Below are 27,561 nucleotides of genomic sequence, written 5' to 3' on the forward strand. Positions count from 1 at the left end.
GTAGTTGGGGGTGGAAGTGCCTGGTGAATGGGGACACGTGTGTGTCTGTGTGTTGTGTGTGTCTGCCAGGGCTGCTGTCTGCGGCCCCCCCCCCCCATTTTCCGTGTCTCACGAGGGGATTGAGTGGATCTAGTGCAGCCCCTAGGCTGCTCCAGCGAACGGTAGGGACTGGGCAGCGTGTGCAGCTGGAACACGGGGACACAAAGGTTACACAGGCGTGCACACACACACACACACACACACACACACACACACACGTGCACACACACACTTGTGTACCCCCTGAGCCAAGCACAGACCCTGCCTGTCCGAGCCTGGGCCCCCAGCACCCCCGTCTGAGCCCCTCCCCCATGGACGGAGCCTGCCGAATGCTTTGCCGCCCCATTTTCCAGCAGCGCTCTCGAGGAAGGCTCCGGGAGGCAGACCGAGGCTGGACGCTGGGCCACACACCTGCAGAACGGCCTCTCTAGTCTAGCGCCGCCCAAAGCTGCCACCCCAGGCAACCGGAGCCGGATCCTACCTGGCACCTGAGTCCCAGCCAGCTGCTGCACAAAGGTGCTCAGAGACATTTAGGCACCTAACTCCCATTGGCTGAGCGAGGCGCTAGGAGCATCCGACACCAGGACAGGTAGGGTCCTCATGCTGTGTGCAGTGGGCTGAGGCGGGGGGAGGAGCCTCGCCCCAGCCCTACCACTCGCTGGCTGTGTGACATTACACAAAGCCCAGCCTGACTCTGTGCCTCAGTTTCCCCTTTGTATTCACTGGGCAAACCAGCTAGATAAGGACTCACAACAGCCCCCCTAAATTCACCCAGAGACCCCAGGCAGCTTCATCGAGGCTCCCATGGAAGGGGAGGGGGTCACCTCCCTTCTTAATCACTGTACCTCCCCTCAAATCCTAAGGCAGACTCAGCATCCCCTTCACAGCCCAGCCGGAGTTGAGCGGACTGCAGGGACACCCCCCCCAGCTGGGTCTTCCCAGGCACTAGTTGCAGCCGTTCAATGCTGAGTAGAAGACAGAAGCCACACGCCTCCCCCCCCCCCCCCAGCTGCCGTTCTGCGCTGGGGAGCCAGGCGATGGAGCAGAGGACGGCTGAGCTAAGGAGAATCAATCACACTGGGATTTTGGGGGCGGGGAGATCCTGGGGCCCAGCGCGCCCATCAATCAGGCGCCGTACTGCCACGGTGCAGCCGGTTTGCTTGTCACAGCCTGCTCCCGACACCCCCTCCCTGCTCCGCAGCCCGGGCGGCAATTCATCAAACCTGGCACCCGGGAGGGGCGGCAGCGCCCCACGCTGGCACGGACGGGCGCCTCTTGGCAACGGGGCCGGGCGCTGACTTTGCAAATCCAGCCGATCTGCCCTCAGGCTTCAGGGCCATGGGGCCCCAATTCTTCCCACAGCACCCCGTAAGTCTCCAGAAACACCCCCCCCCCATATCCCCAAACACTGGCCCAGCCCTTTCCCCCTTCCTGTTGACCAGAAGCTGCCCAATGGGAGGGCTGGGGTTGTCAGTCACCTCTGATAAGGGGAGCTGTCAATCATACCCAATAGGCAGGACAAGGGTGTCAATCATACTCAACAGGTGGGGTAGAGCTGTCAATCAAATGGAACAGGCGGAGCTAAGATGTCAATCATACTCACTAGGCGGGGCTGGGGCTGCCAATCACTTTCAACAGGTGGCTGTCAATCATACTGGGAGTGGCTGGGTCTGCCAATCACACTCCATTAGGGAAGGCCAGAAGTTGTCAATCAAATTTGATCGGGGAGCTGTCAATCATACTGAGAGGGGCTCGGATGCCAGTCATGCGGGAGGGGGGCTGGGATCTGCCAATCACATGGGGGGCGGGCTGGGATCTACCAATTACATTCCCGGCCGGGAGAGGCGGGGCGGCTGAGACCACATCACTCGCCACAGCAGGAGTTTTTATTTCATTCATTTTTTAATCACATTTTTTCCTTCGAAGTCGTTTTGTTACAAAAATATGAGGAAGTCTCAGCCCAGAGTCTGGGGGGGGGGGCAGGAGTTTGAGCTGGGGGGGGCTGACTGGGGCTACAGGGCCCTGCCCCTACCCAGTGTATGGCTCAGCCCGGGAGGGGGTGATCCGGGGGGCCGTGTGTGACCCCCCCCAGCTCGTTCTGTTTCCGTCCCGTCTCTCCCCAGCCCCGTGGCACCTACTTCTTCCCTCCAATGCACATTCTATAGGTCCAGGCAATGCGGCAAGGAGCCAGCGGCAGCCGGGGGAGGGGGGGGGCACCGCGCCAGTCGTGGGGCTGGGCAGGGTGGCACTGCCGGATTGCAGTGGGGCCACGCTCTAGCTGAGACTTGGGGGGTAACCAGGCATTGCCTGGAGATGTCTATCCACGCCCAGGCCTCAGAGCAAGCTGGACGGGGAGGACCAAGGACACCAGGGTGCGAGTCGTGGCTGGGCCCCTCACTCAGCATCCGGACTGCGTAACCAAGTCCCAGCAGCTTGTTCTGCACAGAGACATGCTGAGTGCGCGCGCACACACACACACACACACACACACACCTGCAGCCCCTCAAGTGCACACATGTGCACAACTGCACCCCACACAACCCCCCCCCCAAGTGCACATGTGCACCCACCCACCCATGGAAACGCAAAGCCCCCAACCCGCCCGGACAGCCACACCTCCACGCACCAATGCGGGCAACCCACAACTGCACACTCAAAGGATGACAACACACACAAACACACAAACATGTGCACAGCTGCAGCCCCTCACATGCACACACAAGCACACAGCTGCAGCCCCTCACATGCACACACACACACACGCGCGCACAGCTGCAGCCCTTCATGTGCACACACACGTGCACAGCTGCACCACCCTCACATGCACACGTGCACAACTGCACCTGCCCCACCCCCCCAAGTGCACAGCTGCACCCCCACATGTGCACCCACCCACCCATGGAAACACAAAGCCCCCAACCCGCCCGGACAGCCACACCTCCAAGCACCAATGCGGGCAACCCACAGCTGCACACTCACAAAGGACGCCAACACACAGTGCACCCCCCACGCAGTCCCATGCATGCCCATAAAGCAGCCTGGCAACACACCCAGCCATGGGGAGCCCCCTGCCTGCCTACACGCCCAACCCCCCCCCCCCCCGCCCTGCTCTCATTTCACACCCTCGCTGCCCGCCGGGCTCTCTGGCGTCCTCTGCGGGAGGCACCAATTTCAGGCCTGGGTCCGTTCCTTCCCAGGGGCAGAGGTAGATCCGGGGGGTCCCTGAGCAAGGAGGGGAGCCTGGGGCTGGGAAAGGGGAGCAGGTGGGATTCCCCTCCCCACGGCTTCCGATGGCCCAGGGCGGGGGGCCGGCAGCAGGCAGCTCCTGAGCTCCCCCCGCGACGAGGAGCCAGCAGGGCGGGGGGGGCTTGGCCCTTGCGATGGCTGGTAACGGTAAGAGCGCTGGACTCGGACCCATCAATCCATGCGTAGGCACATCCCTGCGCACGCCAATCACACCCTGCTCACACCCATCACGGATACATTTACACACGCACGCCAATCACACCCTGCTCACACCCATCACGGATACATTTACACACGCACGCCAATCACACCCTGCTCACACCCCTCACGGATACATTTACACACGCACGCCAATCACACCCTGCTCACACCCATCACGGATACATTTACACACGCACGCCAGTCACACCCTGCTCACACCCCCTCACGGATACATTTACACACGCACGCCAATCACACCCTGCTCACACCCATCACGGATACATTTACACACGCACGCCAATCACACCCTGCTCACACCCATCACGGATACATTTACACACGCACGCCAATCACACCCTGCTCACACCCCTCACTGATACATTTACACACGCACGCCAATCACACCCTGCTCACACCCATCACGGATACATTTACACACGCACGCCAGTCACACCCTGCTCACACCCCCTCACGGATACATTTACACACGCACGCCAATCACACCCTGCTCACACCCCTCACTGATACATTTACACACGCACGCCAATCACACCCTGCTCACACCCATCACAGATACATTTACACACGCACGCCAATCACACCCTGCTCACACCCCCTCACGGATACATTTACACACGCACGCCAATCACACCCTGCTCACACCCATCACGGATACATTTACACACGCACGCCAATCACACCCTGCTCACACCCCTCACTGATACATTTACACACGCACGCCAATCACACCCTGCTCACACCCATCACGGATACATTTACACACGCACGCCAGTCACACCCTGCTCACACCCCCTCACGGATACATTTACACACGCACGCCAATCACACCCTGCTCACACCCCTCACTGATACATTTACACACGCACGCCAATCACACCCTGCTCACACCCATCACAGATACATTTACACACGCACGCCAATCACACCCTGCTCACACCCCCTCACGGATACATTTACACACGCACGCCAATCACACCCTGCTCACACCCCCTCACGGAAACATTTACACACGCACGCCAATCACACCCTGCTCACACCCATCACAGATACATTTACACACGCACGCCAATCACACCCTGCTCACACCCCCTCACGGATACATTTACACACGCACGCCAATCACACCCTGCTCACACCCATCACGGATACATTTACACACGCACGCCAATCACACCCTGCTCACACCCCTCACGGATACATTTACACACGCACGCCAATCACACCCTGCTCACACCCATCACGGATACATTTACACACGCACGCCAGTCACACCCTGCTCACACCCCCTCACGGATACATTTACACACGCACGCCAATCACACCCTGCTCACACCCCTCACTGATACATTTACACACGCACGCCAATCACACCCTGCTCACACCCATCACAGATACATTTACACACGCACGCCAATCACACCCTGCTCACACCCCCTCACGGATACATTTACACACGCACGCCAATCACACCCTGCTCACACCCCCTCACGGAAACATTTACACACGCACGCCATTCACACCCTGCTCACACCCCCTCACGGATACATTTACACACGCACGCCATTCACACCCTGCCACACCCCCTCACCGATACATTTACACACGCGTGCCATTCACACCCTGCTCACACCCCTCACCGATATATTTACACACGCACGCCATTCACACCCTGCTCACCCCCCCTCACCGATACATTTACACACGCATGCCATTCACACCCTGCTCACACCCCCTCACCAAAACATTTACACACGCACGCCAATCACACCCTGCTCACACCCCCTCACGGATACATTTACACACGCACGCCATTCACACCCTGCTCACACCCCCCCACACCGATACATTTACACCCGCATGCCATTCACACCCTGCTCACACCCCCACACCGATACATTTACACACGCACGCCATTCACACCCTGCTCACACCCCTCACCGATACATTTACACCCACATGCCATTCACACCCTGCTCGCACCCCCTCACCGATACATTTACACCCACATGCCATTCACACCCTGCTCACACCCCCTCACCGATACATTTACACCCACATGCCATTCACACCCTGCTCGCACCCCCTCACCGATACATTTACACACGCACACCAATCACACTCTGCCACACCCCCTCACCGATACATTTACACAGGCGCACCATTCACCATTCACACCCTGCCCACACGCACGCCATTCACACCCTGCTCACACCCCCTCACCGATACATTTACAGACGCACGCCATTCATGCTCTGCCCACATCCGTTACTGACACATTTACACACACCCACCATTCACACCCTGCCCACACCACCCACTGTCACGGATACATTTACACCCCCCCAACCATCGTTCAACCGGCATCTACAAATGCACACAGCCTGCGTGCACATACTCCCTGCTCCCCCTCGCTTTGCACCCCCCCGACACCCGTCGCTCGATGGCCCTGCGTGGCCCCTACCCCCATTTCCCGGTGGGGGTGGGGGCCATTGGCGCCAGCGTCCCAGCTCGCGCAACCTCCCGGGTGTGGCTGTGTCAGTCTCGGGCTGTTCCGCAGGCCCAGCGTCCGGCCCACCCGTCACCCAAGGAGCTGGCCGCTGGCGGGGGGGCCCCACAGCAGCCTCCTGCCCGCGGCGCCCGGGGGCCACGTCAGCCGAAGTAGGGGCGCTCCTGCTGGAAGTTGTAGTCGGGGCAGACCTTCTGCACCAGCTTGTAGTCGAAGCTGCAGAAGGAGACGAAGATGCAGATGACCTTGAAGGGCTTGGCGCACAGCCAGGCGGCCTGGCTCTGCGTGTGCTCCGTGAAGCACACCTTGGCCGGGTCGTAGAGGCAGGGCTTGTTCTTCCGGGCCCGGTCCGTCTTCTCATACTCCACGTGGCAGTTGAAGGCCTTGGGGGCCTTGCCCTCGGCCAGCGTGGCCTGCCGGGGCTCGGGGGGCTGGGGGGCCGGCGGGGGCCCCAGCACGTCGAACTCCACCACCTTGCCGGGCGGGACGATGCTGACGGAGACGTTGCCCAGGCTGGAGGAGTTGTGCCGGAAGTAGACGCTGAAGGTGCCGTTGACGTGGTCCACGATCTTGCCCGTCACCAGCAGGCTGAACTTGAGGGTCTTGATGTTGAAGTAGAAGTCGCCCCAGCCGAAGATCTTCCGGGACCGGCCCGTCTTGAGCGAGGGCTTGCGCTGGGCCCGCTGCTCCGCCCCCGTCTGGTTCCCCGGCCAGACCCAGGGGCTCAGGGCGCCGGACGAGCCCGCCTTGGCCTTGGAGGGCTCCCCGGAGAACAGCCGGGCTGGGGGCAGGGCCGCAGGCTTCAAGCCCCCGGAGGGGAGCGGCTTCAGGATGCCCGAGGTGCCCAGTTCCAGATAGCCCAGGGTTTTGGTCATGTGGCCCTCCACGCAGACCACCTGTGGGCAGAGAGCAGGGCAGGGAGTCAGCACGGCCCTGGCCCCCAAAACCTGTGCTCCCAGCCTTGCCCTCCCGACCTCCTGCCCCCCAAATCCCTGCCCCCCCCCGGCTCCCAGCCCTGCCCCCCAGCTCCCTGCCCCCCAGCCCTGCCCCCCTGGCCTCCTGCCCCCAAAATCCCTGCCCCCCCGGCTCCCAGCCCTGCATTCCTAGCCCTGCCCCCCAGCTCCCTGACCCCCAGCCCTGCCCCCCTGGCCTCCTGCCCCCAAAATCCCTGCCCCCCCGGCTCCCAGCCCTGCATTCCTAGCCCTGCCCCCCAGCTCCCTGCCCCCCAGCCCTGCCCCCCTGGCCTTCTGCCCCCCAAATCCCTGCCCCCCCGGCTCCCAGCCCTGCCCCCCAGCTCTCTGCCCCCCAGCCCTGCCCCCCTGGCCTCCTGCCCCCCAAATCCCTGCCCCCCCCGGCTCCCAGCCCTGCATTCCCAGCCCTGCCCCCCAGCCCTGTGCTCCCAGCCTCCTGCCCCATAATCCCTGCCTCCCAAATCCCTGGCTCCACTCCTCAGCCCAGCCCTGCCGTATTTCCAGCCCCTGCCCCTCACATCCTGCCCTGCCTGGGGGCCAGGCCAGGCTGTGGGAAGCCGCAAGCCGCACGTTACTTTGTAAACCAGACCCAGATCATCGGGAAACTCCAGCCCCCTGATCCCCAAGGGACCCCAGCCCAGCCTTGCTAAAGCACCGCCCGATGCCCCTGCAGGGTGTCTAGCCCGGGAAGCTTGTAACCCCTCCCCCTTTGGCACAGGGAGAAGGGCAGGGTGCTGGGGGAGCCTGGGGCAGGGAGGGGCCATGGGGCAGCACAGCAGAGCCACGCCTCTTCCCTGCTCCTGCCACGCCCACTTCATTGCCACGCCCCTTTCTGGCCACACCCTCCCATGCTCCTCCCCTTTGTGTCCCACCCAAGGGATTACGTCCGGGAACTGCTGGAGAGAGGGGGCTGAGCTGTTTCCCAGGGCGTCTCTGCCCACAGCCCCAGCGCCTGTAGGGTCACATGCAGCTGCCAGGCTCCCTGCCTCCAGTCTCTGCGCCATCGGGGGCAGCAGACCCAGAGCGAGCGCTCGCCGGCCCCACACAGCCGTGTCCGCGGCACCCGAGCCCCGGGAAGGGGGCTTGGGCTGCACAGAGGCGCTGTTCTTTCGGGTTTGTGCTAGCACCTAAGCGTGGGCACCCCACCGCCCATAACGCTCACCTGGGCACATGCACACGCAGTCGTGTGAACACGCACATGTGAACCTGCACACGCACACTCGTGTGAACCCACACGTGAACATGCACACTCGTGTGAACATGCATAGGAGCATGCACACACAGCCACGTGTGAACATGCACACACACACACACACGAATGTGCAGACACGCATGCACATGTGGACACACATGCACACTCACTCACACGTGACCATGCGTGCACACTCGCAAACATAGGCATTCACCTTTGAGCACTCCCTTCTCTTGCATGGCAGCATGTTTCAGCCTCCCCCCAGCTGTGAACACGCACACACATGTACACGTGCACACACATGTGCACACACTCGCACACAAGGCTGAGCAGCAGGTGGGGCCGCGCTGGGGATAGGCATTTGCAGGTGTAATTCACAGGTACAAGGAGCAGGCGGGGAGCCTCATTAAACCGGGCCTGGCTCCGCCAAGGTGTTGACTGAAAGCCACAGGCAATTTTCCAGCCTGGGCCAACGTCTCGCCAGAGACTTCCAGGCCAAGCCTATCCCTGGGGCAAGGCCGTGGAGCCCTGCGCCGGCTCCACAACACGGACATTCTGCCCTGCTGGGCTCTGCCTCCCTGTGCCCGTCCTGCCCCGCCCTGCGCAGGGCACGGCCTCTGGCCAGCACCGGAGCCCCTCTGGGTTTGCACCACCAGAGGCAGAACTTACCCCACCGCGCTGGCGGCTGAGGCCTTGCCGCTGGGAAGCCAGGAGGCTCCAGGGCGGAAAATGCCCCGTGATCCAGAGCCTGTTGGCACCGGAGTGGGTAGTGGCCTGGGCAGCCGGGCCGGGGGCCGCCGAACACACCCCAGCCAGGGCAGCGTGGCTGCCGGACACCGCAGGCACTCGGTGACGCAGACACGGGCGTACCAGGGCTCCGGGTAGCGCGGACACGGGGCCCGTGCCCAGCTCAGGCCGACGCGGGCCCCGTCTCCGCAGGGACGTGGTCAGGGAGCGGGCAGCCAGCGTGGCGCGGGGGGAGGGGCAGACGAGCATCCTACGGAGCCTCTGATCTGCAGGGCCAAGCGCGGCGGCATCTTTCCCAGCCGCAGGGGGCCCGGGGAGCAGGCGGGGCTGGCGCGTGTTGGGAGACGTCTGGCCGCACCCCCAGCTTCTGCTGAGCTGGCAGAGTCTGGGCTGCAGCCTCCCCCCTCTGCTTAAGCTGGGGCCGTCGGGACAGTCTGGAGGGCACCCAGCAATGCGCCCCCCCTTCCCTGGGCGGTGGCTCTTGTCCTCGGGTGTCCTGACACCCTGCAAACATTCACCTGCCTCCCCCCCATCCCACTCCCTTGCATCGTCCCAGGGAAACTGAGGCACGCAGCCAGGGCGGGATTCCATCCAGGCACGGCATTGCTAGAGAACCCGGGAGTCCTGACACCCCGCGGGGGTCCTGAAATGGGGGTGGGTGGATAAGAGGGGGGGCGGCTGGAAGTCAGGACCCCTGGGTTCTGTTCCCCGGTGGCTCCCTCCACAGGATTCACAGGCAGCTGTGACGTAGTGGGGGGGGGCTGTTACATTCAGTCCTTGCTGTATTGTGGGGGGGTGCGTGTACCTCAGTCCCTCCCCCCCTTGCAGCACTCTCTGCATGAGGGAGGAGAGGCTGAGGCTGGCTCACTCCAGATGTGTATTGGGCCAGACACAGGAGATTAGGGACAAAAGAAAAGGGGGGGGGGCTGTCACCCAGCTGGGAACTAGGCCTGGGAGTTGAGTCAGTCTAGGAGGAGTGAGGAGGCTGAGAGCAGGAAAGGGGGGTTCAGGGCCCAGGAGCGGAAGAAGGCGTCTGCTTTGGGTACCTGCGGTAACATTGCTCCTCCGCTACCCAGCGTCCCTGGGAACCAATAAACCTTCCACTCTCCTGGCCGGCGGAGAGTCATGTCTGGCTGCGGACGGGGTGCAGGGTCGGGGACCCCCCGATGCACCGTCACGGCGGCACACCCCAAGCCAGCTCCCTGCCCGGATGCAGCCAGCCCTGAGGGGGAACCCAGCTGCCAGCTGAACCGCGGCTTGGGAGAGGCGCGAAGGGACTGTCAGCGCCCACGTTGCAGGACGGGGCCGTGCCCGGCCCAGACACGTCGCCCTGCCCCGAAGAACCGAAAGCGCAGCCCCCTCCCCAGAGCCCGGCTCCTCTCCCTTCGCACGGTCAGCTGGATTTACCCAGCCCCGTTCCCGCCCCCTTCGTCCCATCCTGCGCGGGCTCCCGCATCCTGGCGCTGTCTCTCCCGTTTGTCACGCGGTGCCCGCTCCAAAGCCCTCCCCGGCAGCTGGTCTCCACCGGTCGGCGCTCAGCTGCGCTCCGATGGCTTTTGATCACGGCGCGGCCCGGCCTCGTCAATCACTGTCGCTCCCCGGCGCTGCCGCGGTGGCAGGTTTTTGTGCTTGGCTCCGGACGACCTGGTTTCCCAGGCAAACAATGTCGGGGGGGGGAAAGGGGGTGTGTGAGGAGCAGGTGTGGTAAGATGGGGGGGCATGGGGGCGGGGGGGCCAGCCATACGGGGAAGCTAACGCACCCCCGAGATGAGTAGAATCTGTCCGGGGGGGGATTAAGCGACGTCCGTGGGATGAATTTATCAGGTCTGGAGCCAGCCCCCAGGATCCGGGGCCGACCGCCCCCCCCCCCCCCCCCCGCGTCGGAAGCCCGGTAGCAGGGGCCAAGCAGCCCAGTTCTTGGACGCCCTATTCATGCACCTGCTGTGGCTGGCGGGCGGGTGTGTTTCAAGCCACCTTTCCAGTCCCTGTGATCTAGGCCCTGACCGGCCCCCAGCGCCCATTGCAGCAGCCTCTGGGCTGCTCTAGCTTATGACAGCTCCCCCAGGCGCCCTGCAAGGCCGGGAGCAGGGAGGTGCAGGCCCTGCCAACAGCTGGCTGGGGGGCTGGGGGGTTGCCAGGGGAAGGTGGGGTGTTGCATGTTGGGCACCTTGCCTATGACCCCGGCTACGCAGCGCCCCAGACCCTCGCCCAGCAAGCCGGGGGCTGGGTGGGGATGCCCGGGATCGGCTCCAGTGGCCACAGCTCGGAGCTGCTGCGAAATCCCAGCCCCCCGCTGCGGGGTTCGCGGGCGGAGACGCCGGCTGGGTCGGGATTTGTCGCTTCATCCCCTCGTACGCCCTGTGCCGGGCCAGAGAGCTCGGCTCAACCATCCCCCCGCGTCTCGGCCGCACGGGCAGGGGGCAGGTGGAGACGGGTTCTGGTGCCAAGGGAGATGGAGAGTGCAACGCCAGCCTGCTGATGACACCTGGCAGCAAAGGCGGGGTGTGTGTGTGTGTGTGTGACACCGGGCAGCACAGGCGGTGTGTGTGTGTGTGTGTGTGTGTGTGTGTGTGTGTGACACCGGGCAGCACAGGCGGTGTGTGTGTGTGTGTGTGTGTGTGTGTGTGTGTGTGTGTGAGACACCGGGCAGCACAGGCAGCATGTGTGTGTATGTGTGTGTGTGAGAGAGAAACCAGGCAGTATGTGTGTGTGCATGTGTGTGTATGACACATCTGGCAGCACAGGCGGCGTGTGTGTGTGTGTGTGTGTGTGTGTGTGTGTGTGTGTGTGTGTGTGTGTGAGAGAGAGAGAGAGAGAGAGATACCTGGCAGCACAGGTGGTGTGTGTGTGTGTGTGTGTGTGTGTGTGTGTGTGTGTGTGTGTGAGAGAGAGAGAGACACCAGGCAGTATGTGTGTGTGCATGTGTGTGTATGACACACCTGGCAGCACAGGCGGCGTGTGTGTGTGGTACCCAGAACAGCCAGTAGCACAGCAGGGGCATCTTGCCTGGGGTTGTGGGTGCTGCCCGGCTGGTGTGGTATTGGGGGGCATGGACACAGGGCATGATGGGTCCACCCAGCCTGACGCACTCCCGGCCTAGCTAGCAGCCCCTGGCCCTGGCCCCGGGGAAGTGCCACACGGTGCCCAGCCCGGAGCTGCCCCTGCTTCCCGGCCTCGCCAGGAACCTCTCGCCCAGCCCTGCTGGCAGCCCCTCGATTTGCGGCTCTTCCCTCGCCTGGCTCCTGCCGGAATGAGCTGCACAGTGGGCGTGGGATCCAGGCCCCCTGACCCCCACCTGGGCCGGCCCTTCCACCCCCTAGCCGCCTGCCCCCACCTGGGCCGGCCCTTCCACCCCCCAGCCGCCTGCCCCCACCTGGGCCGGCCCTTCCACCCCCAGCCGCCTGCCCCCACCTGGGCCGGCCCTTCCACCCCCCAGCCGCCTGCCCCCACCTGGGCCGGCCCTTCCACCCCCCAGCCGCCTGCCCCCCACCTGGGCCGGCCCTTCCACCCCCCAGCCGCCTGCCCCCACCTGGGCCGGCCCTTCCACCCCCCAGCCGCCTGCCCCCCACCTGGGCCGGCCCTTCCACCCCCCAGCCGCCTGCCCCCACCTGGGCCGGCCCTTCCACCCCCAGCCGCCTGCCCCCACCTGGGCCGGCCCTTCCACCCCCAGCCGCCTGCCCCCACCTGGGCCGGCCCTTCCACCCCCAGCCGCCTGCCCCCACCTGGGCCGGCCCTTCCACCCCCAGCCGCCTGCCCCCACCTGAGCCGGCCCTTCCACCCCCCAGCCGCCTGCCCCCACCTGAGCCGGCCCTTCCACCCCCCAGCCGCCTGCCCCCACCTGAGCCGGTCCTTCCACCCCCAGCCGCCTGCCCCCACCTGAGCCGGTCCTTCCACCCCCCAGCCGCCTGCCCCCACCTGAGCCGGTCCTTCCACCCCCCAGCCGCCTGCCCCCACCTGAGCCGGCCCTTCCACCCCCCAGCCGCCTGCCCCCACCTGAGCCGGTCCTTCCACCCCCAGCCGCCTGCCCCCACCTGAGCCGGCCCTTCCACCCCCCAGCCGCCTGCCCCCACCTGAGCCGGCCCTTCCACCCCCCAGCCGCCTGCCCCCACCTGAGCCGGTCCTTCCACCCCCCAGCCGCCTGCCCCCACCTGAGCCGGCCCTTCCACCCCCCAGCCGCCTGCCCCCACCTGAGCCGGTCCTTCCACCCCCAGCCGCCTGCCCCCACCTGAGCCGGCCCTTCCACCCCCCAGCCGCCTGCCCCCACCTGGGCCGGTCCTTCCACCCCCCAGCCGCCTGCCCCCACCTGAGCCGGTCCTTCCACCCCCCAGCCGCCTGCCCCCACCTGGGCCGGCCCTTCCACCCCCAGCCGCCTGCCCCCACCTGGGCCGGCCCTTCCACCTCCAGCCGCCTGCCCCCACCTGGGCCGGCCCTTCCACCCCCCAGCCGCCTGCCCCCACCTGAGCCGGCCCTTCCACCTCCAGCCGCCTGCCCCCACCTGGGCCGGCCCTTCCACCCCCAGCCGCCTGCCCCCACCTGGGCCGGCCCTTCCACCCCCCAGCCGCCTGCCCCCACCTGGGCCGGCCCTTCCACCCCCCAGCCGCCTGCCCCCATCTCCCTCATGCTCCCTGAACAGAATCAGCCTTATCTATATTTCAAGGCAGCTTCAAAGCCGGGTGTCGGAGCCCCAGTGTGGGCGGGGGGTGGGGAGACAAGGGGCCCCCAGGAGAGAGGAGTCCCTGGGGGTGAGACCCAGACAGAGGGGGATGGGGGGGAACCGCAGCAGCCACGTCAGCCCCCCCCCCCCTTATCTCCCATCTGCTGCCCGGCCCCGCGCCTGCCCACGGTTATTAATCCTGCCGCTCATCCATATTTATTGGACCCCCCCGCCCCCCATTGAACCCTGCCGGGGGGAGGGGCAGCCTCCTGAGCGGCACAGGAAATTACCAGGAAATGAGCAGAGCCCAGACGCTGCCTGTGACCCCCCCCGGGGGCTGCGCCTTCGCGGGGCTGGGTGGGCCCCCCCCCCACGCACTGCTGGGATTCACCACTGGGGGCGATGCACCTCGGGGGCGATTGACTGAGGGGTGGGAGGTGAGGGGCAAGGGAAAGACCTTCCCCCTCCCCTGCCCCAGGGGCTGTGGGGCGGGAGTGAGGAGCAGCGGCAGGGCTGGGGGGCAGGGCTGGGCTGGCAAGGGCTGTGGGGGAGGTGGGGCGCAGGGCTGGCAGGGGCTGTGGGGCAGGAGTGAGGGGCACCGGCAGGGCTGGGGGGGCTGGGGCTGCGGGGAGGGGGCTGGGCTGGTAAAGCTGTGGGGGGGGGCGCAGGGCTGGCAGGGGCTGTGGGGCGGGAGTGAGGGGCACCGGCAGGGCTGGGGGGGCTGGGGCTGCGGGGAGGGGGCTGGGCTGGCAAAGCTGTGGGGGGGGGGCGCAGGGCTGTCTGAGGCCTGCTGCCCCCTTTCCAGATATCTGCAGCCCCCTCAGCCCCTCTGAGCTGCCCCCCAGGGGTCTCTCCCTGCAGCTCCCACCGTTACCCGCCTCTCCCGTCCCTTCTCTGCCGGGGGTGCCGGGAGCCCCAAAACCGGGCAGGTTTGGCCGCTCGCCAGACAATCCATCGGGGCAGTGCGGGGGTGGGGGTCCCACTCTGCAAATACCTGGGGGAGGGGGGTTCCCTGGGGCTGCATCACGCCAAGGCCCGACGGGGGCTGGGGAGCTGCGTGGGGGCTCCGACCCGCCCCTTCCGAGGGGGATTTCAGGGCAGGCCCAGCCAGGCCAATGGGGCCCCATGGCGGGGGCTGGGCCCACTGGGCCCCCACCTCGCTGGCCCTGCCTTCGTTAGCAGGCAGAGATTAATTGGCACTTGTGAGCGATGCTCCCCAATGCCCCCCCCCCCCCCCCGCGGCGCAGCCCCGGCCAGTGCGGGGTTTCCAGAGGTTAGCAGCAAACAAAGGGGCCGCTGACAGCTCCCATTTATCTCGGCTGGGGGAGCGCAGCCCGTTCCGGCGCCATCGCTCCAAGGAGCCCAGGAGAAAGCGCCGAGCCAGGTGCATCTGTCAGGCCTGACAAGCCCAGGGATGAGATTGGGGGGGAAACGGGGGGGGGGGACGGGTGAGTGACAGGCTGAGAGTGACAGGGCTGGAGGAGTCTGCTGGCACGGGCTGCGGATCGGGGTTGGGGGGCACCGGCAGGGCTGGGCTGGCAGGGGCTATGGGGCAGGAGTGAGGGGTGCCGGGGGGGGGGCAGGGCTGGCAGGGGCTGTGGGTTGGGAGTGAGGGGCGCCGGCGGGGGGGGCTGGGCTGGCAGGGGCTGTGGGTTGGGAGTGAGGGGCGCCGGGGGGGGGGCAGGGCTGGCAGGGGCTGTGGGTTGGGAGTGAGGGGCGCCGGCGGGGGGGGCAGGGCTGGCAGGGGCTGTGGGTCGGGAGTGAGGGGCGCCGGCGGGGGGGGCAGGGCTGGCAGGGGCTGTGGGTTGGGAGTGAGGGGCGCCGGCGGGGGGGGCTGGGCTGGCAGGGGCTGTGGGTCGGGAGTGAGGGGCGCCGGCGGGGGGGGCAGGGCTGGCAGGGGCTGTGGGTTGGGAGTGAGGGGCGCCGGCGGGGGGGGCTGGGCTGGCAGGGGCTGTGTGTCGGGAGTGAGGGGCGCCGGCGGGGGGGGGGCTGGGCTGGCAGGGGCTGTGGGTGGCTGGGCAGGGGCCTGCTCTCTCTAGGGGGCTGGCGCAGGCGAGGGGGGGGCAGGGGCCTGGGGGGGGGGGGGGAGACAGCGTCACCGGTCAGTCCAGGCCCCTACCCCTTTACCAAGCTGCCGTGGGTGGGGTCCAGGTGGCAGCCCCCCCCAGCCAGTGCCCCCTGCTCCGTGAGGAGCTGTCCCCGCTATGGAATGACACCCAAGTGATGCCCAGCTTCCCCCCCCCCCCCCCCCACGGCCCCTGCTGCGCCGTCCTCCTCCGCTTGGCTGGAGGGGCGACTCCCTTGGCTGGCGGCAGTAGTAGAACTGTACTCTCCACCCCCCGACCCCAGCAGACCGCACGCTCCCAAGCACGGGGGTGGCCGGCGGAGTTTCTTACACTGCTGCCCCGTTCTCCTGCCCACCCTGTTTGTGCCCAGCTGAGGCAACGTCAGCGCCACCCCCGCCCTCAGCTCCCCGGGCACCGCCCAGCTCCCCCTCCCTGCCCAGCCGGGCCCCCCTGGCCACGCGGCCCGAGCAAACACCCACACGCAGCTGGTTTATTAACGCGCCCGGCACGCGCCCCGGCTAATAAATATTTCATTGCCTGGGGTTTCGTCTTCTCCTCTGGGTTCTTTCTCCCTGACATTCGTCTCCTGCCTTCACGTGGCTCGCGCTCGTCTGCGGGGCGACGCGCTTCGTGGCTCGGCGGGGGGCGGGGGGGGCAAAGCTCCGGGCCCGGGTGACTCATCGAGCCCCCGAACGAAGGCGAGGACGACGGCGCGGAGCCAAGCGGCGGCACCGGGGGGAGGTGGGGAAATAGCCCAACAAGGCCAGGGAGGAAATTGAGTCTGGCTTTCCGAGGCGACGCATTAAAACATCCCCTCCAGCAGCATGGGGGGGTGGGGGGGAAGGTGGGAGGCAGGTGGACAGCCCAGATCCGGGCCTAAACCAGCTGCTCGGCTTTTATTTCAAGGGAATTCAACAAATTGCCTAGGCCAGGCGGGGAGACCTGAGCACCCAGCCCCTTTAACAGGCAAAGGACAGGAGGGGAAACTGAGGCATGGGGGGGGGGGGGAGCTGGCAAAGGGCCGTGGCAGAGACAGGGAAAGACCCCAGGAGTCCTCACTCCCAGTCTAGCACCTGCCCTCTAGGCCCGGGGCCCAGATCTGGATTGCGAGTGGGAACCCGGAGGTAAAAGGACCCCCAGACCCGGGACAGCAAACACTTCCCAGGGGCGGGGGGTGCTACCCAAATGGCTACTTGGTGCCACCTGGAAGAGGACTTGCCCAAGGGTTTATGGCTCCGCCCCTTCCTACTATGAGCTCACAGCCCCTCCCCTATGACATCACAGCCAGCCGGTATGATGTCACAGGTTCAGACGGCAGGAGAAGGGCGGGGATGCCCATGACAGCACAGCGCTGCCCTCCGCTGGCTGGATTCGACCTCTGGCAGGCCCGTGTCATGGCCCCGCCACTGCTAACGGTGGAGGGAGAGTCTCCTTTCGCTCAGGGTTGGCGCGGCTGGAGCAGCAGTGCTGAGTTCTAGCCAGAGCCCAGGGCTGGGCTGGCAGGGGTTGTGGGGCGGGAGTGAGGGATGCCGGCAGAGAATCCCCGGGTGCCAGGTTTCGGAGGAGCTGTAATTGCCCCTTTCCCTGGGACGGCGCAGCAGCCTGGCAGGACACTAAGTCTTGTGATTGTCTCGCGCTCGAGGGCGGCTGAGTCTGGGCTGTGTCAGTCCCTCCCCAAGCCCCCGGCTGCCTCGCTGGGTGGGGGCTGAGAAGCCAGGACGCCTGGGGTCTCATTCCTGCTCCGGTTGGGGAGCGGAGTCTGTTCCTTCCCCTGTGACCTTGGGCCAGTGAATCCGCTGCCTCACCCCCATCCAGCCCCGCCTCAGTTTCCCCCATCTCCAAAGCAGGGAGAACACAATTTCTCAGGGCTGGACTCAGAAAGGGAGCAAGGGGTTTAAGTGGGTGGGGGGCTGCCCCGCTCCCCTCCCCCCATGCCTGGGCACACACGAACGCTCCAGTCCGGCTTGTCCTGTGCATGTAAAGTTTCCCCCACAGCCAGAAACTGGGGAACAACCCAACCATTCCCCCCCTGCCCCCCCGTCCCTTCCCCTGTCAAAACCCCTTCTCTTCAGCTCCCCTCCCTCGCCCTCCTCTCCCACCCTGCCCCTTCTAAGGCCCCCTCCCCCGCCGGGCCCCCCTCCAAGGCCCCCTCCCTCGCCGGGCCCCCTTCTCCCACTGGGACCCCCTTCTCCAAGGCCCCCTCCCCCACCGGGACCCCCTTCTCCACGGCCTCCCTTCCCTGCCCTCCTAGCCGCCAGGCCCCCCTTCTCCAAAGCCTCCCTCCCCCTCCAGACTCCCCCCTTCAAGGTCCCATCCCCCACCGGACCCCTCTTCTCCAAGGCCCCCTCTCCCACTGAGACCCCTCCTCCACAGTCTCCCACCCCCAACAGGCCCCCCTTCTCCAAGGCCTCCCTCCCCCTCCGGGACCCCTCCTCAAGGCCCCCTCCCCCGCCAGGTCCCCCCCCACTCCCCTCCCCCGCCAGGCCCCCCTTCTCCACGGCCCACCATCTCACTTTATTATTGCAATAAATGTAGCCATAAAAGTGGCAAGTATCATACCGTGGCGCGGAGCAGTGCGGCTGAGCTATGGAAATGTAATTTTGAGTGTGGCCGGGAAATTTTATAAGATCTTATCAGGCAGGATCATAAATTGCATTTCAAAGTTCCCGTCCCTCCGCGCTCTGCACGGCCTGAGTGGTATTAAAAGGGATTCGGCGCAGCCCTTAAGGTCAGATGGCAGCATGAAAAATGGGGCGGAGGGGGTCACAGGGGAACTTCATCCCCCCCCCGTCTCCCTTGGGAGGGGGCCGGTGGATAACCGCCCCCCATGCAAATCCAGTTCTCCCCTTTCCAAACGGAAGGTAAATTTGCCCTGGGCTCCCCGCAGCCCCTGCCAGCCCAGCCCTGCCCCCCCATCCTGCCGGTGCCCCTCACTCCCGCCCCGCAGCCCCTGCCAGCCCAGCCCTGCCCCCCCATCCTGCCGGTGCCCCTCACTCCCGCCCCGCAGCCCCTGCCAGCCCAGCCCTGCCCCCCCATCCTGCCGGTGCCCCTCACTCCCGCCCTGAGCCCCTGCCAGCCCAGCCCTGCCGGTGCCCCTCACTCCTGCCCTGAGCCCCTGCCAGCCCAGCCCTGCCCCCCATCCTGCCGGTGCCCCTCACTCCCGCCCCGCAGCCCCTGCCAGCCCAGCCCTGCCCCCCCATCCTGCCGGTGCCCCTCACTCCTGCCCCGCAGCCCCTGCCAGCCCAGCCCTGCCCCCCAGCCCTGCCGGTGCCCCTCACTCCTGCCCCACAGCCCCTGCCAGCCCAGCCCTGCCCCCCATCCTGCCGGTGCCCCTCACTCCCGCCCTGAGCCCCTGCCAGGCCAGCCCTGCCCCCCATAGCCCTGCCGGTGCCCCTCACTCCCACCCCGCAGTCCCTGCCAGCCCGGCCCTGTCCCCCCCCCCAGCCCTGTCGGTGCCCCTCACTCCCACCCTGCAGCCCCTGCCAGCCCGGCCCTGTCCCCCCCCCAGCCCTGTCGGTGCCCCTCACTCCCGACCAGCAGCCCCCTACCCTGCATTAAAACCACAGGCAAGCCCCTTTTCAACGCCCTCCGGGCAGGGAGGGCTTATTCACCCGGGGTGGGGCGGGGGCTGCGTGCCCCGGCCCCCCCGCTCTCCCCGGGGGAGGCCTAGGACAGAGGCTGGGATTAAAAGCCCGGCGTGAGCGATCGGCGCTGGCAGAGACAATCACGGCGCCGCGTCGGGGGGATAATTTGTTTCATGTGCAAGTGTCACCGGGTGAGGATTACCTGCCCCGCGCCGCGCGATTGATGGGCCGCCGGCCCCGCGCCGCCCTCAGGGGAGCCCTCCCCCCACGTGGGCCAGGGGGCTGGGTGTCCCCTGGGGTGGGGGCACAGAGGAAGGGGCAGGGTCTCCATGCCCGCTGTGTTTCGGGGTGCAGAAGGCGGGGCAGGGATGGGGGGTAGGGCTCCTCTTGGCAGCCCCCAGGACAGGGGTGGAAGGGGCAGGGATGGGGGGCAGGGCTCCTCTTGGCAGCCCCCAGGACAGGGGTGGAAGGGGCAGGGATGGGGGGCAGGGCTCCTCTTGGCAGCCCCCAAGACAGGGGTGGAAGGGGCAGGGATGGGGGGTAGGGCTCCTCTTGGCAGCCCCCAGGACAGGGGTGGAAGGGGCAGGGATGGGGGTTAGGGCTCCTCTTGGCAGCCCCCAGGACAGGAGTGGAAGGGGCAGGGGTCAGCTAACGGCTCACAGCAGCAGTGGTAATAGGGGTGTCTCGCCTCCCTAGTGCCCCCCAAGCCCCAGAGGGCCTGGCATATGGGAGGCGCAAAGGGAACGCCCAGGAGGGAAACCCCCCCCCCCACCGCCCCAACACGCGTGACGTTGACATGTGCCCCGTGCCCAGTGGCACCAGGGTCAGGCCGGCCCGATCCTGCTCCGGCTGGAGGAGCAGGATGGTGCTGAGCGGTGCACATAAATCGCCCCCACCCTCCCGACAGCCCGGCCCCGTGGCTCCTGGGACGCAGTGTGGGGGGGTGGACCCCCAGGGAGGGGCTGTCGCACTGCAGAAGAGCCAGGCCGGAGGCCACTGTGCAAACTGGAGACGTGCCGAGGGCGAGGGAGGGTTCCATAAGGGGAGCGGGGGGCAGGCCTAGTGGCTACAGCAGGGAGCCTTCCCCTTCCCGCAGAAGGGCAGCCAGGTGACTCGGGGCGTGAGTGGCAGAGCCGGGGGGGGGGGGAGAACCCAGGAGTCCTGGCTCCCCGCCCCCCTCAGCTCTGACCACTACACCCCGCTCCCCTCCAAGTCAGTCACCACAGCTGGCACCAAGAGATTGAATCAGACCATCCCCCGCCCCGACAGAGTGACTCACCCGGGGGCGCCAGGGGCGGGGGGGGGGAGACATGGGGGCAGGAGCCAGTTGACCCCTTGGGCCTGTTCCCCCAGGCTGCCTGCCCACCCCCACTCTGGGGTGGATTAGTCCTGGCCCTTACGCTCCCGGCAGAGCTGGGGGGGGAGGTTAAGCCAGGCCCAGCCGAGGTGGGGGGGCTCCCAAAGGCCAGCAGCATCTCTGAGAGGAAAGGCCTCCTGGGGGTCCCTCACAGGGTGACCCCAAGGGGGCAAATTAGGAAAGGGACCTGAGGGGGGCATTTCCCGGCCAGCGCATCTCCTGGGCCCCAGCTGGGCGACCCGGAGCCGCCAGCTGCATTGCAGCCGGGGGCCTGGGAGGGGGCCCTGTGGGGGTCGCGGCACAGGCAGGCCGAGAAAAGGGGGTCACCGGGGCTCATGGACCCTGTCTTGGCCTCTGCCCCAGCCGGAGGCATCACACCTGTGACCGGGCGAGGATGCCTGTCCTTCCCTCCACGCTGCCGGCTTTCACCCAGCACACGTCGCAGGAGCCATTGTCTAGACCACAGCCGAGCCCCGAGCTACACCCGCGTTTACCCCAGCCCCTCAGACAGACAGACTACCGCCGGGTCCTCAGCTACACCCGCGTTTACCCCAGCCCCTCAGACAGACAGACTACCGCCGGGTCCTCAGCTACACCCGTGTTTACCCCAGCCCCTCAGACAGACAGACTACCGCCGGGTCCTCAGCTACACCCGCGTTTACCCCAGCCCCTCAGACAGACAGACTACCGCCGGGTCCTCAGCTACACCCGTGTTTACCCCAGCCCTTCAGACAGACAGACTACCGCCGGGTCCTCAGCTACACCCGCGTTTACCCCAGCCCTTCAGACAGACAGACTACCGCCGGGTCCTCAGCTACACCCGGGTTTACCCCAGCCCCTCAGACAGACAGACTACCGCTGGGTCCTCAGCTACACCCGCGTTTACCCCAGCCCCTCAGACAGACAGACTACAGCCGGGTCCTGAGCTACACCCGCGTTTACCCCAGCCCCTCAGACAGGCAGACTACAGCCGGGTCCTCAGCTACACCCGCATTTACCCCAGCCCCTCAGACAGAGACAGACTACAGCCGGGTCTTAAGCTACACCTGCGTTTACCCCAGCCTCTCACATAGACAAACTACAGCCAAGCCATGAGCTACACCCGCATTTACCCCAGCCCCTCAGTCAGAGACAAACTACAGCTGAGACGTGAGTTACACCCGCGTTTATCCAACCCTTCACACAAACTGCATCCGAGCTGTGAGCTACACCCGCATTTGTCGCAGCCCCTCGGAAAGAGACAAACTACAGGCCAGCCCTGAGCGACACCCATGTTTGCCCCGTCCCCTCAGACAGAGACAATCTACAGCGAAGCCTTGAGCTACACCCGCATTTACCCCAGACCCTCACACAGACAAACTACAGCTGGGTCCTAAGCTACACTGTGGCCCCCAGGGCTTCCAAAGTGGATCTAGACGGGGCTTGATCCTGCCATGAAGGCAGGGGACTGGACTCGATGACCTTGCGAGGTCCCTTCCAGTCCTAGTGTTCTATGAGTCTATGAGTCTACACCCGCCTTTACCCCAGCCCCTCACACAGAGACAAATTACAGACGAGCTGTGGGCTACACCTGCATTTACCCCAGCCCCTCACACATAGACAAACTACAGCCGGCCCCTAAGCTACACCCGCATTTATCCCAGCTCCTCACACAAACTGCATCCAAGCTGTGAGCTACACCCGCATTTGTCGCAGCCCCTCAGAAAGAGACAAACGACAGCCGGGCCCTGAGCGACACCCATGATTGCCCCAGCCCCTCAGACAGAGACAAATACTGACGGGGTGTCTCTCAAGTGCTCCTAGAACTACAACACCCACGGGGGAAGGGTCGAATCCGACTGACAGGGCCAGGAGGGGACCTAGGCCAGGCCCAAGGAAAACACCAGAACGCCCCTGGCCATCTCCTATGGCCCCAGCCAGATCCTCAAGGAGCAACAGCCCCAGGCAGACAGCCCCTCAGCCCGAGAGAGACTCCCCAGAACTACGCGCCCCACCCCAGAAACACTCATCCCGGCAACACCCCGCTCTGCCCGCACCTCTACCCTCGGGACGCCAGCCCGGGCCCCACCCGCGTCAGCCAGCCTGCCAGGCAGGGCCAGGGGGCACCTCCCCGGGGCCCGACAATTCCAAAGAGCCCCAGGCTCCAGCAGGGGCAGCGCCCGGAGCCCTGGGCCCATTTTACATCACTGCTGGCTCAGCACACGGCGCGCTCCGGGCAGATCTAAGGGCTGGGGGGCTCACGCTGCAGTTTGGGTGACATGGCCCCATAGCAACACAGAGCCAGGGCAAGGCCTGGTGAGCCCGGTGGGGCTTGTTCCCTGCCCATCGATGAATGCGGCATCTGCCAGCCCTGTGCCTCTGCCCCCCTCCCTCCCGCCACGGGCCAAACCGGGCGCAAAGGAAGAACGGGCACAAATCAGACTCCGAGACCCCCCCACAAGCCATAGGGGAGCCCTTCACCCCCTGGGACATGCAGGAGCCAGTTTGAAAGGCTGGGAAAGACAGACTGCGGCATGGGACTGCCCGGCCGGGCTTCCCGTGCAAACCGGGCCCCATCCAAGCTGGGGAGCAGCCGGCTCCCGGCACAGAGTCGTTTCCCCCCTTCTCCGGCTCTCCCCTTCGTGGGCCACGTCCAGCCACACGGGTGCAGCCTCGTTAGCCTTGCCCCTCGGCGGGAGCTGCTCCCCTTCTGGCACGGGGCCACGCTGGCCCCCCCACGGCACGGGGCCACGCTGGCCCCCCCACGGCACGGGGCCACGCTGGCCCCCCCACGGCACGGGGCCACGCTGGCCCCCCCACGGCACGGGGCCACGCTGGCCCCCCCACAGCACGGGGCCACGCTGGCCCCCCCACGGCACGGGGCCACGCTGGCCCCCCCACGGCACGGGGCCACGCTGGCCCCCCACGGCACGGGGCCACGCTGGCCCCCCCACGGCACGGGGCCACGCTGGCCCCCCCACGGCATGCATCCGACCACGAGGCTCCAGCCCACAAAAGCTGCTGCCCAAATACATTTGTTCATGCTGGAGAACAGCGCGCAGGGGCAAACAGCCCGGAGGCCAGGCAGTGGCTCATAACCCTCTGGGGTACCCGCCGGCTGCCAGTCCCTGCCAGCTGCAGGCTGGGCAAGGCCTGGAGGTGCCAGGGGGCCTCCCCTTTGCGTTGCCCCCTCTCTGGGCACCAGTGGCACCCCTGGGACCAGCTGCTCCCAGCCAGAACTGGACCCCTCACCCCGCCAGGGACTCTCTCTGCAGTGTAGGGGAACCCACCCAGAGACCAGGGGGTGAACGCAGACACGGGCAGCACCGAGGCCCAGCCCTGGTGAGAGGTGCCCTGAGGGGAGACACTGCCCAGAGTCCCAGCTGAGAGTGACAACCCCCCTTTTGTAGAGGGGAAACTGAGGCACAGATGGGGGCAGGGTTAGGGTCACCAGACCGCAGCAGAGACTAGGATACAGCCAGACTGCCTGGCTACCAAACCACCCTCAGCTCTCACCCCCCCAGTACTCCCACTCCCCGGCCAGGAATAGAACCCCTCGGCGCCCCCTCCTCTGCCCTAGACACCCTGCCCCCCGCTCCATCTCTGGCCAGCTGCAGCGCAGGGCAGCGCGGACGAGGAGGGCGGGTGTGGGGTGCCCCGCTGGCTGGCTGGCTGGCTGGCTGGCACGTCTGCCCAGTGGCAGCATGACCTAGCAAGGCCCCCCCACCCTGCCAATCCCTCCTTTATTTCAGGCCTGGCCCCAGGCCCGTTCGTTCCGGGGACCCAGACGACCGGGCGAGGTGGGGGGGGGGGATCTGCAGCCTGAAGCCGAGCAGCCATCTCACGTCTGTTCTACCCCCGCCCCCCACGAGCCTCCGCTTTGTGCTGCCCCCTCTCTGGGCACCAGGACCCTGGGGCCTCGGGCTTCCAGCCATAACCGGCCCCTCTGCCTGCCAGACCAGCTCCAAGGGCCTGGGCTGGGGCAGGGTGGGGGCAGCAGGCAGCCCCCCCAATCCCACCGCCCCGCTCACATGCCAGCTGCGGCTTGGGGAGCCAGAAGCGCCCCATCGGCCCGGCCCGGGGGAGCTGCCCAAACGGCCAGTGGGCCAGGAGCCGGGGCTATAGCCCCCCCAGGCCTGGTAGCCCCCTCCCCCCCAATTCAGGCAGGCGGGGGCAGCAAGGAGGGAGAGAGGACCCGGTCCCCAGCCCTGGACTTAGGGTTCAGCGGAGGCGGGGGCTGGTCCTGGGGGCGAAGCCCTGTCAGGCCGGTTCCAGGGCAGGGCGCGGGGAGGGGGCTGCGGGGGGGGGGGGGTGAGGTGCAGCGCTAGGAACCCCCCATCCTCCGCCGTGGGTCTCCCAGCAGAGGGGCTGGGGCAAACCCACTCGCCAGCCCGCCCATTGCGCACCCGGGAACCCGCCGCCGCACACGCCTGCTCCGGGGCGACTGCGCTCCGGAATCCGGCCGGCGGTTCACACGGAGCCGGGGCGCCAGAAGTCAAACCGGATCGCCAGGGCACCGGGCTCTCCCCGCCCTGCGGGGCCGAGAACCGAGCGGGGCCCAGCCTTTGGCAGCAGGACGCGGGCGAGGCCCAGGCGGACTCGCCGCTCGTGTGAACGCGCCGCGGGGCTTCGTGGGCACCAGGGCTCAGGGCGGCTGAGCGCGGGGTGAATTGGGCCCGACGCCTTCCCGCAACGGGCCTTTGCTTCCCGGGGTGGCGTCAATCCGGAGCGACAGGCTGGCATTGCGGAGTCGCTCCGGATTGAGCCCGGCCGCAGAACGGGACCCGCAGCGCCCGGGCTTCTCCGGGGCCCCGCTCCGCTCCGCACTCCCGCCAGCCCCCCGCGTCACCCCGGGGCCCCGCTCGGCCCCAAAGGAACCGCGCCGGGAAGTCGGTCGGGCTCGGCAGGTCCGCGGGCAAACTCGGCACAGTCACGCCGAATTGGACAGTCCCGGGTCTGTCTACACGGCGAAACGCCCCGCCCCGGACTCCGGCCCCGCTCCTCACCGCAGACCCCCAGCCCGGTGGGGAGAGGGGGAGACGCCAGGGCCGGGCCAGGCAGCCGGGGGGGGGGGGGAGGCGGTGCCACCCGGCTCGTCTCTCAAGTCCTGTCCCCTTTGGCAGCTGCCAGACGGCGGCTTCTCAGCCCCCGCCCCGGAGCCCGGTCGCGATTTCGTGCAAACATTTGCCAAGCTGAGAAGCGCCCCCCCCCCGCCGGAAACTCCCCACTTGCAGGTACCTTTCTTCACCCCCAACATCTGCAATTGCCAGCCCCCCTTTTTCCTCGCACCCAGCCCACACCCCCTTAACTCTGCCCCACTGCCTGCCCCCACCCCGGCCCCCATTCTGCCAGCCCCCATCCCCTCTCCAACCAGCCCACACCCCCTTAACTCTGCCCCACTGCCTGCCCCCACACCGGCCCCCATTCTGCCAGCCCCCATCCCCTCTCCAACCAGCCCACACCCCCTTAACTCTGCCCCACTGCCTGCCCCCACCCCGGCCCCCATTCTGCCAGCCCCCATCCCCTCTCCAACCAGCCCACACCCCCTTAACTCTGCCCCACTGCCTGCCCCCACACCGGCCCCCATTCTGCCAGCCCCCAGCCCCTCTCCAACCAGCCCACGCCCCCTTAACTCTGCCCCACTGCCTGCCCCCACCCCGGCCCCCATTCTGCCAGCCCCCATCCCCTCTCCAACCAGCCCACGCCCCCTTAACTCTGCCCCACTGCCTGCCCCCACCCTGGCCCCCATTCCGCCGGTCCCCTCCCAGCCCGCACCTGCCTTCTGCACAGCACGATCTCGAAGTGTGTAGGGGGAGCCAGAGCGATCACCCCCCGCCCCCCAGCATCAGCCCCCCACTTTTTAAAGCCCCCTGCAGGGGCAAATCCCCCTCCCCCAGCTCCACGAACTGGGCTGATCCATGAGAGTCCAGGCACCAACTTCACTCTCCCCGAGGGCATTTGCACAGCTGCCCCCCCCAAAACCAGCCCCCCAACTAGCCCCCTCGCCGGTACCTTCAGCAGCAGCCAGTGGCTGAAGATCGCGGACAGGCAGCTCAGCAGCTTCATCTCGGCGGGGAAAAACCCTCCCGCAGCATCGGGAGCGGGGCCGGGCGAGCGGGGCAGGGGGGCGGCCGGGGGGCGCGGGGCGCCGAGCCGGGAGCGGCGGGGAAAGTTGGCCGGCTCCGGACTTGCAGCGCAGGCTGGCGCGGGGCTCAGCGCCGCTTCCCCGCCGGGGGGGGGGGGGGAGGGCGTGCGGGGGGGGGGGGGAGACGTGGGGCCAGCCCCTTAATTCCCCAGCCCACCAATCCCAGCCTGCCTGCCCCCCCCCCCCTCCGCCGGGCTCTCTCGCGCTTGGAGATGCGGCTGGGAGGGGCCAGGAGAAAGTGACCCCCCCAAAATACCTAGCTCCCCCGGGATGGGGGAGGGGCCAGGAGAAAGTGACCCCCCAAAACACCTAGCTTCCCGGGATGGGGGAGGGGCCAGGAGAAAGTGACCCCCCAAAACACCTAGCTTCCCGGGATGGGGGAGGGGCCAGGAGAAAGTGACCCCAAAAAATATCCCAGACCTTCCAGGCAGGGTCAAGGGGAAACCGAGTCCCCAAAATACCCCAGTGCCACTGATATGGGGGAGGGGTAAGGTAACCCCCCAAATACCTCCGTGCCCCCCCTGAGTTGTGGGGAGAATCTTCCAAGAGGCAGGATTTTCTGTGCCCCTCCCTGAGAGCTGAAGGGGGGGGAGTTGAGAAGAGTTTCGGGGGGGGGGGTCAGGAATTGGGTGAGGAGTGTGACCTAGAAATTGGGCAGCCACCCCTCTCCATATCCCCCCTCCAGGCTTCTCCCCCCCCCCCCAGTGCTGGGTAGCTGAGTCTAAGGCCCCACTGCACATAACAAAGGAGCAGTAGCCAAGGCCACCCCCTTAGCGCCCCTCCCCCGGGGCAAGGGACTGGGCGGTGGGGGGGGGGGGGGGGCCGCGGCGGGAAGCAGTAACTCGGGTCAGAC

At 66.7% G+C, this 27,561-nt stretch overlaps 1 protein-coding gene across 1 annotated transcript; it reads right to left on the bottom strand.

The window, feature by feature from the left end:
* Positions 1-1,913: 1,913 nt before the first annotated feature.
* Positions 1,914-26,788, bottom strand: NXPH4 (neurexophilin 4). The gene is made up of 2 exons (XM_075901812.1): positions 26,576-26,788; positions 1,914-6,909 (listed from the first exon to the last, which is right to left on the bottom strand). Exons 1-2 carry the CDS (start codon positions 26,627-26,629, stop codon positions 6,157-6,159), a joined length of 807 nt encoding a protein of 268 aa, XP_075757927.1. The 5' UTR covers positions 26,630-26,788; the 3' UTR covers positions 1,914-6,156.
* Between the last annotated feature and the right edge of the window lie 773 nt (positions 26,789-27,561).

The sequence above is a fragment of the Pelodiscus sinensis genome, chromosome 19 (genome assembly GCF_049634645.1).
Source record: "Pelodiscus sinensis isolate JC-2024 chromosome 19, ASM4963464v1, whole genome shotgun sequence".
NCBI classification, from domain to species: Eukaryota; Metazoa; Chordata; order Testudines; family Trionychidae; genus Pelodiscus; species Pelodiscus sinensis.

Coding starts and splice junctions, on each gene's coding strand:
- NXPH4 (XM_075901812.1), bottom strand. CDS start 26,629: ATGAAGCTGCTGAGCTGCCTGTCCGCGATCTTCAGCCACTGGCTGCTG. Junction 6,910..26,575: donor GCCACTGGCTGCTGCTGAAG/GTACCGGCGAGG, acceptor CTCTGCCCACAG/GTGGTCTGCGTGGAGGGCCA.